General features: G+C 44.8%; 2 protein-coding genes across 7 annotated transcripts; one reads left to right on the forward strand and one right to left on the reverse strand.

Moving 5' to 3' along the window:
• Positions 1 to 38: 38 nt before the first annotated feature.
• On the reverse strand, positions 39 to 4236 carry dhrs4 (dehydrogenase/reductase (SDR family) member 4). Of its 4 annotated transcripts, none has more exons than XM_068587364.1 (9): positions 4218 to 4236; positions 2272 to 2387; positions 1432 to 1609; positions 1174 to 1275; positions 991 to 1061; positions 858 to 909; positions 640 to 774; positions 487 to 542; positions 39 to 403 (listed from the first exon to the last, which is right to left on the reverse strand). In XM_068587364.1, the coding sequence occupies exons 2-9, from the start codon at positions 2382 to 2384 to the stop codon at positions 289 to 291; spliced, it is 822 nt and encodes a 273-aa protein (XP_068443465.1). In that variant the 5' UTR covers positions 2385 to 2387; positions 4218 to 4236; the 3' UTR covers positions 39 to 288. The 4 variants fall into 4 exon arrangements, with proteins under 4 accessions (XP_068443465.1, XP_068443463.1, XP_068443464.1 ...); XM_068587362.1 differs by lacking the exon at positions 4218 to 4236 and adding an exon at positions 3742 to 3987; XM_068587363.1 differs by lacking the exon at positions 4218 to 4236 and adding an exon at positions 3398 to 3672.
• On the forward strand, positions 3104 to 12623 carry efs (embryonal Fyn-associated substrate). Of its 3 annotated transcripts, none has more exons than XR_011078070.1 (8): positions 3104 to 3335; positions 3881 to 4079; positions 4874 to 6169; positions 6381 to 6512; positions 7481 to 8410; positions 8676 to 8747; positions 9241 to 9348; positions 9968 to 10093. XR_011078070.1 is itself a non-coding variant. In XM_068587357.1 (8 exons), exons 2-8 carry the CDS (start codon positions 4068 to 4070, stop codon positions 10574 to 10576), a joined length of 2886 nt encoding a protein of 961 aa, XP_068443458.1. In that variant the 5' UTR covers positions 3104 to 3335; positions 3881 to 4067; the 3' UTR covers positions 10577 to 12623. The 3 variants fall into 3 exon arrangements, 2 of the variants coding, with proteins under 2 accessions (XP_068443458.1, XP_068443460.1); XM_068587357.1 differs by lacking the exon at positions 9241 to 9348 and adding an exon at positions 10391 to 12623 and having other exon boundaries at positions 9968 to 10225; XM_068587359.1 differs by lacking the exons at positions 3104 to 3335; positions 9241 to 9348 and adding an exon at positions 10391 to 12623 and having other exon boundaries at positions 3447 to 4079; positions 9968 to 10225.
• Positions 12624 to 12702: the final 79 nt, after the last annotated feature.

Genomic DNA, 12702 nt, shown 5'->3' on the forward strand with positions numbered 1-12702 from the left:
AGTGAACATTAAAAAAAATTCCACAACTTTGTTTGTCAACCATATGTATATTTAAAGTACTTGTACATCACAGAGGGGCAAAAACCTTCACATTTAGTTTGAAATCGAATGTCATCTTATCACTTGGACTGTTGACTTTAAATTGTGGCTTATTTTGTCTCATAATAAAGTTAATAGATGCATTCTGGCTGTGCTGGGTCAACACTTGAGTAGTCAACATTTATTTAAAACGTGTGTACATACATGTATCTATCCAAACAGAAACACACGTTTGCCGCCACCGGAGAATCAAAGTCGGCATCCAATCCCTCCGGTCACCGTGACGGTCTCTCCAGTGATGTAGGAAGCCTCCTCGGAGCACAAGAAGGCGATCACTCCGCCGACTTCCTCCGGCTTTCCGACTCTGAAGGGCAAAATGTGAAATCTGGTATCCATGCGTTTATTGTACCGCAACGTCAGTGAGTTACCTGCGACGACGAGTTGTACCTTTTAATGCTGAGCTGGCTTTTAAACTCGTCCATGATGTCTTCATTTTCCCATAACTGGAACAACACGGTGTATTATAGAGACTTTAACAGTAAATTAACACCCAGTTTGGACATGTGGGATTTGAATGTGTTTTTTTTTTTTTTTCCTCACCGCAGAGCTGAAGCGGGTCTTGATGACTCCAGGGGCCACGCAGTTGACTCTTATGTTACTGTGGGCCAGCTCAGGGGCCAGCGCCCGGGTCAGACCCAGCAGAGCCGTCTTACTCACACTGTAAGGGCCCAGAGCCTGCAGAGACGGAGACACCGTGTACTTCACATACAGTCACATTGGACTTGACTTCCTATTTATCTGCCTATTCTCTCACTGACCTGCATTGGTTGGTATCCAGCCACAGATGACACAAATACCACATTCCCCCCTCTAAAAAGGAAAATACAGAAGATGTGCGATTAAATAAACAGCCGTGGAGTTGTATCGTCTTTCTTGCTGTTTGTCACTCACCCCCTCTTCTCTATATGAGGCACCACCAACTTAGTCATGAGGAAGGCTGCTTTCACATTTACAGACAGGATCTACAGAGAAATGATCCCATATTAAAATAAATAAATTGAGGCAGTACAGGTATGAGTATTTTTCAGATGCTTTAACAAGCGAGTCGCCGGGGGCTTTGTGTGTGTTGCGTACCTTGTCCCAGACCTCCTCTGTGGAGTCCATGATGTTTCCGAAGAAAGGGTTGACCGCTGCGTTGGATACCAGGATGTCTATGCCTCCGCACTGATCCAGAGTCTAGTCCAAACACAGAAGGAGATGATTAATGAGCTTATTATGAGTCATATGAATCACCGACAACCTTATAATTGTTGGTCGGCAGCCATGTGGACCAAACTTGCAGATGGCTGAAAACGATATACGTGTGGTTGGTAGGATTTTAAAAATACTCACCGTTTGGACCAGTTTTTCTCTGTCTTCTCCTTTGCCAACATTGCAGGTGGTGCCAGTCACTTGGATGCTCTGGCTCTGCAGCAACGCCACAGCCTTGTCCACGTTGGCCTGCCGCCGGCTGCTCACCACCACATGGGCTCCTCTCTTTCCGAGGGCCTGAGCTGCAGCCAGACCAATTCTGGAAGAGGAGGAGGAAGAGAAGGAAGGGATCAAGTCTGTAATTGTGGTTGTTTTACATGACGTTATTAAGAGACGATTGTTTGAGATCATTGCATAAAAAACTGTGCATAAAAAAGGGTAAATCCATAAATAGATAAGTGCTTTCCCTACAGCTATAAGCACCATATGATGAGTTCCATTGTGTGTCATAAGCACAGGAATAACAACACTACCGGTAGTCAAATGGTGAAAGTAAAAGTTTAGTCACTTTTTTAATAGTCTGTGTACATTTTAGCCCGGGATGGTAGCTAATGAATCATGAACAATGACTTTTTTTATTAGTTTGATGCGTCACTTTGCCAGGCCTTTTCCTGTCTGGACCTGGGGTGCTGCAGTTACTGTTCTGCTATTGCGAAGCCAATAGATATATTACATATTTCCGTTCAGTCATTGGGATCATTTTCGGCTGTTTCACAGAGAAAAGTCTTTGCTGAGCTTTTTTCAAATGATCACAACTAAGTATGGTTTATGTATTGTCAAAAGAAATGATTGGTTATCCACTTGGTATCACTGCTTTATCAGGACAGCATACACATATTTCAAAAGTCATTTCCTTCATTGGTGTCCTGTGTGTTTCTTGGAGAGTATAAACAAAAAAGGAATTCATAAAGGAATGTATACCCTTCTGTGGAGGCAGTGATTATAGCGACCTTTCCAGCAAGGCTACTTTGAGACATACTTCGTTGGCCAGCAACAGGATTGGTCCTAAGGCACCTGAAAACACTCCTTAACATCCCCTGTGAACACAACACAGTCATATTTTGTGTTATTAAAACCCTGGGTATGTAGGGTAGAGGTCATCTGACAGCAGTGTTGCACGAGCTAAGTGCTAGAAGTAAACAATCAGTTAACGAAGTTAGTGTTTTTTGATATGTCACCTTATCAATTAATACACTAATTGATACATAGTGTTACACAAACGAAAATATATTTGATTGGTATTAAAGGCAAACTCAAGACAATTTAGTAAAAGTCTACGCAGGGGGCTACATTGCAAAAGCAACTAATGCAACTGCGCAAATGTGATCAAGAGCATTATCTCACCCTGCAGTTCATGCAATATTGAGGTTGAACAGTGGAAGAATTTCTTAAAATACAAAGTCTACTTCTGGACCTTTGACTACCGACGATTCATGTGTAGTTGTATTTTCCGGGTAAAATTTGAGCTGTCAAAATAAAAGCCTCGAGCAAGCGTCAAAACGAAATTAGCTGCTCCCTAATTCAACTGTACAATCAAGTCCGTCGAAACGATAATGCTATTTATTCAGGAAATTACATATTTTGTTGTACTGTCCGGTAATGTACAAATTGGACCACATATTTCGTTGATTTTATTTCTCGGTTCAAAGCATAGTGTTCTGATGAACAATTCATTTCGGACGTTCCTAAACGCAACCCGCAATAACGAACCAATCACGGACGCGTTGTGTTCCGCGCGGCGGATGCCAGCGCGAGCTCACAAGCGTTGGATGTGTCTCAGCGCCTGGAGCCGAGGCTCGCGCTCCGCTTGTAGATCAGCGAACCGCGTGACGATCCGAGGAGGCGGAGCCATCGATGTTGTCATCGTCGAAGATGATTGAACGCCGATGGTCTCAGATTTTCACGCCTGAGAAGAAGTGAATTTACGTATTCTGGACTGTACGCCGACGCGAAGTTTATGGGCGAAAATATCTGAAAACAACAAGGTAACGCTACGTATTTTACGATGGCGGCTTTGGGTGCTCACGTGCACCGGGAGACCGCTCACCGTGAGCGGGTTCACCCCGGCGGTGCCATTGTTGTTTTGGGCTGAACTTTAGCGTCAGGCGATGAAGATAACCACCTTTTTTACGTCGCGAGCGGCTAGGCCGCGACAACACAGCTCGCGCTGTCGAAACCAACGGCTGCCCACACTTAAAACAAACCGTCGTTTACACCATGATAGCTATTTCTAATCAGACAAACATATATATTTAATAGCGAGTGCACACCGCTTATTCAATTCTGGTGCTGAGCTAACGTTAGCTATCGTTTAGCGGTTGGTATTTGACGTAACGTTACGTTACTGGGCGTGAAAAAAAGGAGAGACAGGTGTCGTCGTTACCCGCCTACCTTTCGGCTCACACGTGCCCTGCACCGTTTTGAGTTTGGGATTTTTCCTAAACTGTGTGTGTGTGTGTCTGTGTGTGTGTGTGTGTCTGTGTGTGTGTGTGTGTGTTTTTTTTAAATGAATGTGTCGTCCTGGTTGAAGGCGGAGACGACGAGGCGCCCGGACTGTGAGATGTGTCCTCCCCCGACTCTGCTGTGTTTCTTCTGCACCGAGTCTCTCCGGCGACCAGCTCGTCCATGAGAACCATCGCGGATCTAGATGGACGACCCCGACTGACCAGGACACTGGAGTTATCGTCTCTTGAGTCATTGCTGTTAATTTAGCTACGATGTCTGTCTCCGTGAGTACACTGTTTGTCTCCTTTTGAGTATATGAACTCTTTTGATGGTATCAAAATAGGATTACAACTATTTGATTTTTGAAGCTAAACAATGTGTAATTTGCTGGACGTGGTTCTTGCCATTGTATGTTATCTCACCTTATCTATACTATTTAATCAGGCTGCTCATTGCCTCCATTACTGTTTTAAAGGGGTCCCACATGGCTCAATGGAGCCCAGTTGTCCCCAGGGGGTTGGTTTAGAAAATGAAAGGGGGCTGACTCTGGCTTTAGGTTGGCAATTAAATCCTAAACAGCTAGGGACAGATGTGCCTCTTATCCCCTCCCCCTCCCTCTCATCTCGCTCATTACCATTAAGCTCTTGTGTCCAGTTGAACATTGATCCTCCCCGACTGTGCCTCTCTTTCTGTCAGCCTCATAATTATTGACACAGCTGTGAATTGTGAGTTTGTCATGATGCTAGCTTTTTACATTTTTTTGTTGTGTTTTCACCCAACCTTTTCCTGTCCCTCTGTCTCTCACATGGACATTTTACGAGATCTTCCCTATTCACTCCTATTCACTCTCCATTCAATAGCCCCAAACAATCAACCTTTTTATACTCCTGACTTGGCATTGCCATGTCAATGTACTTGCTTGTTTGTGGTGTGCAGATGTGAGGCACTAGCTTGTGTGAATTTAGGCGGTCGATTAAAACCTACTTTTACTGACCATTTGCTGTGTTTGTTTGTTTGAATTATTGAATGGAAGGCTCTGTGTTTATGCTTTCTGCTTTTGTCTCGTCCTCTCTCTCAGACGGTATTGGCAAAGGCCCTGTTTGACAATGCAGCAGAGAGCCCGGAGGAGCTGGCTTTCCGGAAGGGTGACATACTGATGGTTCTTGAACAGGAGCAGGGTGGTGGGCCGGGCTGGTGGCTCTGCTCCCTGCATGGCAGACAAGGCATTGCCCCCGCGAACCGTCTTCGACTCCTCCAAACCGCCCCACCCCCAGGGTCAGACCCCCATCGTGGCCCCGTTGAGGACTCTGTTTACCTGTCTCCTGTCCCCCCAATGACCCGGACTGCAGTCAGCGGCAGTGCAGAGGACATGGATGGAGTGTATCGCTCCCCGCCAGGCGTTGGTGAGGCACGCGGAGCTGCCTTAAGGCCTACGGAGCTCCGAAGAGTCGAGGGCGGGCGCCCACGCTCACACTCTAGCTCTGGCCTCCGGCCAAGACCTGACTGGGACTTAGTAGGGGCGGGACGTCCACGCTCACCCTCTCTGAGAGGCCGAGGCACAGAAATAACAGGAAGTCCAATGCCTTCAGCAGCTCAGCACGCCAGACAACCAGGAGCTCTCACAGATTCAGAGTCGGTGTACCTTGCCCCCACTGGAGTTCCAAGGGCAGCTGATGAAGCAGAGGACACTACATATCTACTTCCTAGAGAAACACTAACAACTGGACACTCGGACGACTGTTATTTGGTGCCCAAAGGTACTCCACTTGCAGATGACGATGTTTACCAATCCCCAACAGGAGGGATCTTGGGCCCTGCTTTGTGCTCTAATGGCCACAGTGGAACACCTGGTACCCCCCAGCTGAAAGTGAGCCAGGACTCACCTGTGATGTACCAAACACCCACCCCTGTGGGTGCAAACCTCCACAGGACTTCTGCCACAGTTTTGGCCCACCAGCACCCATCTCAATTATCCCCTAACCAAGCATCTCCCAGACCTATGCTCAAGGGAGTTTCACCCAACCCCGCTGTTGCAAGGGGCAAACCCAACCTAGCCTGTCACCGGGGGTCTCCTTTACTGGTCCGAGCAGGGCAGGTCAGGGTTCCTGGTTCACCAAACTTTGCCCGCAAACCTCCCCCACCAGCTCCTCCAGTGAGGGGAGTCACCAGGAAAGATTCAGCATCATCAGCTGATTCTAACTCTGTCCCTAAACCCACTGCTCAGGTTACTTCTACAAGCTTGCAAGAGAAGGACAAACAGAGGAGGGGTCCTCAGAGTAAGGAGGACAGGACAAATAATGTCCTGGAGAAAAGCAACAACGTGCTCAACAAAAGAGGAGATAAACAGGATTACTCGGATGATGTAGATGACCAGGTTTGTGCTACTTTACCTACTACACTGTCAAAACCTGAGTGTGTTGTTTTAGGATTCTACATTTTTGATTTGCTCCAAAAACCCTTTTATTGGAGTGAGTTTTGTTTGTGTATTGACTTTGCATGTCGCCCAAGTTTTATCGGCACGTTTGAAAAATGTACAACTTTTGATCGACCAAAACCTGCAATTATAATTTGGTTTGTCTTTGTAGGTGTACGACACTCCTCCCAGGGGCAGGTGGCAGCGAACTGTCCCATCTTCCATTGGGGGGGATGATGATGATGAGGATGGCATCTATGACACCCCTCGCAGTCTCCCACCACAAACTGATTCAGAGTCAGAGGTAAAAACAACCCTTAACAATACGATCTCAATGACTTTCTTTTTGGATGTATGTAACATATTCTTACATTTCGAACTTGTCTCACATTTTGGAGATTGAAATGTCTGTTTACATCAAATTTTGGTTTTGGACTCTTGTGTACAGACATTAAACTTTCATCAAGGACTTATTCCAAAAGTTTTTCTGTTATGCCTATAATTTCAAATGATAATCCTTATGAATTTCGATTTCACTGAGAAATAGCTGGGAACCGTTCATACACTGTGTTGAATTCATGTCTGTACAAGTGAAGCAACTCGCCAACAACAGATGACTGTCATATACCCTGATACCATTTCTTCCCACATTCCACCATCAGTCTGTCTCCCTACCCCCCTTTCAAGGCGAGGCCACACCTGTCTCTTTCTGCTGGGGGAGCCTGTCTAACCAGTCCAAATGCTGCTTCTATTTTCTCCTTGTCACACCCATCTGTCATGGCCAAGCCAAGGCCGATCCACCAGCACCCTGCCCCCAGTGGTCTCCCCTTTAACCTTACTTAAATATGTCTGCCAGCTGTTGGATTTTTTTTTTTTCCTCTTTGCCCGCAATTACTGGATGTGGACTCACTGCTTTTAGACTTAGCTCTTCTCAGGGACTAATATGTCTCCGCCCACATTTGGTGTTTGTGGTGACCCTGTTTCATGTGTTTCTACTTTTGACAGATCGTCAACGCACAAGCCAGGTTTAAAGGAAGTCTAAAGTCTTCTAGACCCGCATGACACATGATATTGTTTCAAACTCTGTGAACCTCCATTATTGTGGATGCATCACTGTTCCCTCATTGAAACCGAAACCTCATATTGTGTCGTTGCACAATGAATACATTGTGTCTTTGTCTCATAGTAATCATCTTCTGTCCACACAATAATAAAGTGAACTACACACATAACATTAAAAAACATTTCCTCTGTCTGTTATTCCACTTGTAGGTATATGATGTCCCCACCATCACTCTCAATAAGTCCACATCAGATATCCAGCCTGAAGAAGTCGATGAAGACGTATACAGTGTTCCTACACTGCCAGGGGTGCCTCTGGGCCCGGGGGAATCCACCATAAGCCTCTCTGGCGAGGACATTGGACAGAGCTATCGTGTCCCCGGATCTGAGAAACGTATTAGCAGTCATAACCGGGACTCTTCTGAACCCGACTGTGGCATCTACGACATGCCCGCGCTGACCGGGGAAGTTCTCCCTCACTCTTTGTCGTCCTCCTCCACCTCTACTCGCCGCCTCTCTGTTTCTAGTAACGGCTCAGGTGACGTGCAGTGGAGAGCCACACTCGCCAGCCTGGTCCACTCGGTGCTGAGCGCGGCCTCTTCCTCTGCCTCCGCTCTGTCGTCGCGGGACCTGGCCACCTCGTTGGCTGAAATCCTGTCGACGTGGAAAGCGTGTCATTCAGACGACCCTCCGCCGCCTCTTCAGCAGGTATGGGCTCGTCTGTCGGACCTCCTGCCGGCGTTGTCCGCTATCGGCAACGCTCCTCCGTCTGAAGGGCTGTTGACGCTGGTCCAGCGCTCCTTAGAGGAGAGCGCCCTCCTCTTGCAGGCTCAGGGCCGACCACGTTTGCCTTCCCAAGACTCCCTGTCCCGCAGGCCGTTGCCCGCGCTCCCAGTGCCTGATGGGAAACCCTCAGGCGGTGGAATGGGCTCCCGTAAAGGTAGCTGGATCCAGGAGCGCCCCCTGCCGCCAACCCCTCAGCCCGCCTTCCCCTTGCCTCCCACTGTGTCGACGGTGACACTGACAATCGGCCCCGTTGACGATGAAGATGACCCCAGCAATGAGTATGCAGGGATTGGCTTGACCCCGATCCCTGCCTCTGTACCAACTGGGGACAGCGTTGGATATGTCAAGCTGCAGGTCAGTTTTCATCATTTGAATCGTATTTAATATCCAACATTTTCAAGATTTTTAAAACCTTTTTAAGGCTACTAATTAGCGTTTTGTATTTCCTCCAATTCCGTTCTGTTGCTGATGTTTTTTATGCGTATAAATACATCTGTACATTTTTGCTGCTAACTGTTCCTAATGTCATGTGTGCACATGAGGATTTATAGTGACAATGCTATGAAACATCTAAACGTGTCTGTATAAATGCTTTGCTGTTTTCTATTTCCCACACCAGGGTAAACCTCAGCCACTTCCTGATATTCTGAGTGAGAACGGACACATACAAACCATCAATGCAGATCCAACGGTGAGTCTCTTTTTTTTATAGCCATAAACACAATCTATCACCGCTCCAATCCAAAAGTTTTTGTTGAACAGAAACTAACAACACGTCAACACAGATAAGTCATTGATTCACTCTGTGTTGTTCACAGTGTGCTCTGTTTACTAATGAACACTGACTCATTAATCCAGTTGGCTGCAGCTATTTGGCTGTTGATGTGGTCGAACACATCTTTAGTCTACACTTATGACTACACAACACTTCCTAACTTAATATCCCATTAACCTCTGTTGATTTATGTCTCATGAAGCTGTACAAACATCTTGAGAGAATCTGTTATGCTTTGTATTTGTTCTTCTGATGATTCAACATCAAGGCTTTCAGTCTGAGAGTTGTAGCGGCATACACGAGCAGAATTACAATGTGTCTCTCGAGTCGGTTTGGTCCTCTTGTTTTTTTGAGACTGAGGTCATGTTTTCTTATCACTCAGTCTACTTTTTTTTCTACTCCTTGCTAGATTCCTTGGCTGCGTAATAGACAACCAACAAGAGGTCATTTGTAAATCTTAACAATCTTGCCTCACATCGAATGGAGGCTGCAGGACAATGACTGACAGAAAAGCACAGTAATTCTTTCAACAGTGCCACTTGCTGACGTACTTTATGTATGACTTTCTCCGGCTTCTAAGTCCGGTCTGAGACTCTCAACTTTATTTAAAAACAGGGTAGAGTGCTCACTTTCTGTATTATATTAACACAGTTATACTCCTTCAATCAGAGATGTCTGCATATGTTTTTTTACACAAGGAAGCTCTGTTAAATGGTTTCTTAAGATCAGGGTTGTAACTAATTATTCATTTTTTTGTCACGGTTCATGCGTTGATTATTTTTCTGATTTTATTATTTGGTTGATAAAATGTCAAAGTGAAAAATAACAGTTATAATTGTAAAAAAAAAAAAAAAAATTTAATAGAAAATTTCGAGTTGTACAACCAACATTCCAAAACTTGGTTTACTGTCATGTGTGACAAAGAAAAGCATAAAAATCCTTACATTTCCAATGCTGGAAGCAGAAAATGTTTGGCATTTTTGCTTTAATTTAAGTAAAAAATTAGTAAAGTGTTTTTTCAGTTCTCAAACCTCTCACAGGGACTCAACGTGGAAATCTTACACTTTGCCATCCAATTTCTCCAATTTGTTAACTTTCCCTTGCAACCACTAACTTCATCTTTCATCTTTGCACAGTTGACTCCATCCCCACCACTTCCCGTGTCCCTCTCCCTGGAGGACTCGGAGCTGCTGTCCTTCTACTCGTCTCAGAGCCTCGCTCACCTCTCCTGCCTGGCAGACGCCATCGACGTGCTCTTCAGCAGCGTGCAGGGGAACCAGCCGCCACGCATCTTCGTAGCCAGGGGGAAGAGTCTCATTGTGACGGCGCACAAATTGGTGTTTATTGGGGACACGCTCTCCCGCCTTCTCACCTCCGCCGACCTCCGGGCCAAGGTAAGTAGAGAAAACCCGACGCACGCTTCGTTTCCATGACATTTATTTAATCCACAAAGTGTACATGCTCTCGTCTCGATGGACAGTAACAGTCAGTTAAAAAGGAGTAAAGTTGATCATGGTTGTGTAATAATTATGTTCATATTCATCTTTTTCTTATTGTAGATCACAACCTCAGGGGGCCGACTCTGTCAGGCCTTGAAGTCAGTTGTCGTGGCAACAAAAGGCGCCGCACAAAACTACCCGTCAGTATCCGCCACGCAGGAGATGGTGGACCGCGTCGCTGAGCTCTCCCAGCAGGCGGCTGGCTTCTCCACGCTGCTGCAGCGCCTGGCAGAAATATCTTCATGATATTTCAAATCACTCGCTTAAAAGAACAATTTTGTTTACACTACACGTATATTTTCTCCTTTTTGAAATGCCTTATTTGTTGTTAGACTCTTGCGTTTGAATGGGATCGGAGCAAGCGGCGCTGAAACCCTGGAATAAGTGTTTCGCCTCGCTGCAGCTGTTACTAAGATGGGTTGTGAGTGTTGGTTCTGTCCTCCAAGTGTGTGTTGGCTTGCCTTTGTTTATATACTGACCTTCGGTGCTTTGATGCCAGGCACACTTGTCTTTTTGAGTGTTAACTTATTGAATATTTTAAGCCCTCCGTGGCTTTGAGTGTCCGTGCGGACTGTTTATCCTACGAGCTTTGCTTTATTATGCTTGCCATATTTTTCTTTCCCTTCACATGATAGCCATTTTCCTTCCCTTTTTATTTATTCAGCCATCCCCCCCGGTTCCAGAAATAGCCCTGAAGGAGGCCTGACTTCCTGGTTCTGTCCTACTTTCTACTGTTAACCTGAAAGGCCTTTTGTTATGATCATTCTGAAGCTGTTGGTGCAGCATATCGAGTGTTTTTTGGGATAAATATGGATGGGGTAAGGTGAGGTGTGGAGTAGGAAGTGTGCCTGACTTCCATTCATAAATCTGTGCAAGTATGTGTTGTTGTGTTCCCATTTCCAATAGAAAGAAAACTGCAGTACAGCTTATAATCCGCTCAATTAAGATAACAAGAAACCTCTCGACACATGCAGGCGTACACACCGCATGACGAAAAAAAAATGTAATCCTGTCTGACAGAGAGATAATATTCAAGAGTCGGTTGTGATAGTTGGGGGAGGAATTACCTAATCCTGTTCTTTCCCACAGTCACATGGTATAACCTGGCAGTGGATGAGACACTTTTTCCAGACTCACCTGTCTCCACATGTCTTGTTGTGATCTGCATGCATACCTTCCTTTGACTTTTTTTACGTTCCATGTTCATTTCCCACACGATGTTCAACCCCCGTCAGCGGTGCTTACTCGCTTCTGCTTTGACCGTTAAACTAAGGTTGGGTGTAATGAATATGTAATTCATTAATGTTGGCAGTAGAGTACAGTTCAGTTTACACTTTTTATATATACATAAATATACATATACACACTAGAGCTGGGCAATACGTGTGTATTTATGTATACATATTGCTCAGTTCTAGTAGAAACTGGGAAATGAAGCACAGCATAGTTTTTGATAGAAAATGGGGAACTTTGTGTCTTAAATCCAACAAAACACCCATTTCCTTTCTTCAGACTACAATAATGGAATAGTATTACAGCCTGACCTCTACCATGTTTTGTTTGTACAAGTTATCAGATTTTATATGTTGGTCTGTGGACGAACGGCTACACTACAAAGGTACTCTACAAAGTTGGGTTATAACACTTACAAATTGCTCTGCTTGTTGGTCATTTTGTTTCACGATACATTCTCATTGTTCTGTTTTTTTCCAGCTCAAAGTCAGCATGAGGGCATTGCATAATTGCCTCACTTGTGTGGTGCTGTTTAAATCATTCTTTGAAGAATACTTAATTTTCCTGCTTTCACATCTCCTCTGCTGCAGGGCCACCTTGTGGAGGTTTGAGGTATTTCTTAATGAATGCCTGCTTGGCAAAACAAGCTCTACACTGTATGTATGATGAGAGCATGATTGGCAAGTAACCTTTAGCAGTATATTTATTACTGTCAATTTTTATGTTCTTTGCTTTCCAGTTTGCATGGCTTTAATTTGCTTACATTTTTATATATGCATATAGTTCACCATTGGGTGGTATTACTGGGTAATTTGCAAAGAACATTTTTTCCTGAAAAATATGCTACGTTACAGTTTAAAGATGTGGCTGTTTTTTCTTTTGTACAAGGACGTTTTCTACTCTATGTGAAATCATGAGTCTATTATCTGTATTTGCTGAGGTATAGAAGTGAATCTTTGACTTTTCTCCCACAGTAATACACCTGTTACATTTAACACTACATTTGATGTCTGTCTTGTATTCCCGTTCAGAATGCACAAATACATCTTTTGTAATTAAACTGTGTTTGGATTATTTTGTATGTATATATGTATTGTACTTTTTGTCTGCAGGAGATCTCTAGACCTATTTGCTGTGCC

Source organism: Clinocottus analis, unplaced genomic scaffold (genome assembly GCF_023055335.1).
Source record: "Clinocottus analis isolate CAN_PGR_092001 unplaced genomic scaffold, fCliAna1.0.p SCAF_21, whole genome shotgun sequence".
In the NCBI taxonomy this organism is placed as follows: domain Eukaryota; kingdom Metazoa; phylum Chordata; class Actinopteri; order Perciformes; family Cottidae; genus Clinocottus; species Clinocottus analis.

What these genes read in the sequence shown, in the direction of transcription:
- efs (XM_068587357.1), top strand. An exon ending in TTGGATATGTCAAGCTGCAG is followed by an intron (nt 8,411 to 8,675) that starts GTCAGTTTTCAT and finishes TTCCCACACCAG; the next exon opens with GGTAAACCTCAGCCACTTCC. An exon ending in CCATCAATGCAGATCCAACG is followed by an intron (nt 8,748 to 9,967) that starts GTGAGTCTCTTT and finishes ATCTTTGCACAG; the next exon opens with TTGACTCCATCCCCACCACT.
- dhrs4 (XM_068587361.1), bottom strand. An exon ending in CTGGATACCAACCAATGCAG is followed by an intron (nt 775 to 857) that starts GTCAGTGAGAGA and finishes CCGTCTCTGCAG; the next exon opens with GCTCTGGGCCCTTACAGTGT. An exon ending in AGCCAGCTCAGCATTAAAAG is followed by an intron (nt 404 to 486) that starts GTACAACTCGTC and finishes TTTGCCCTTCAG; the next exon opens with AGTCGGAAAGCCGGAGGAAG.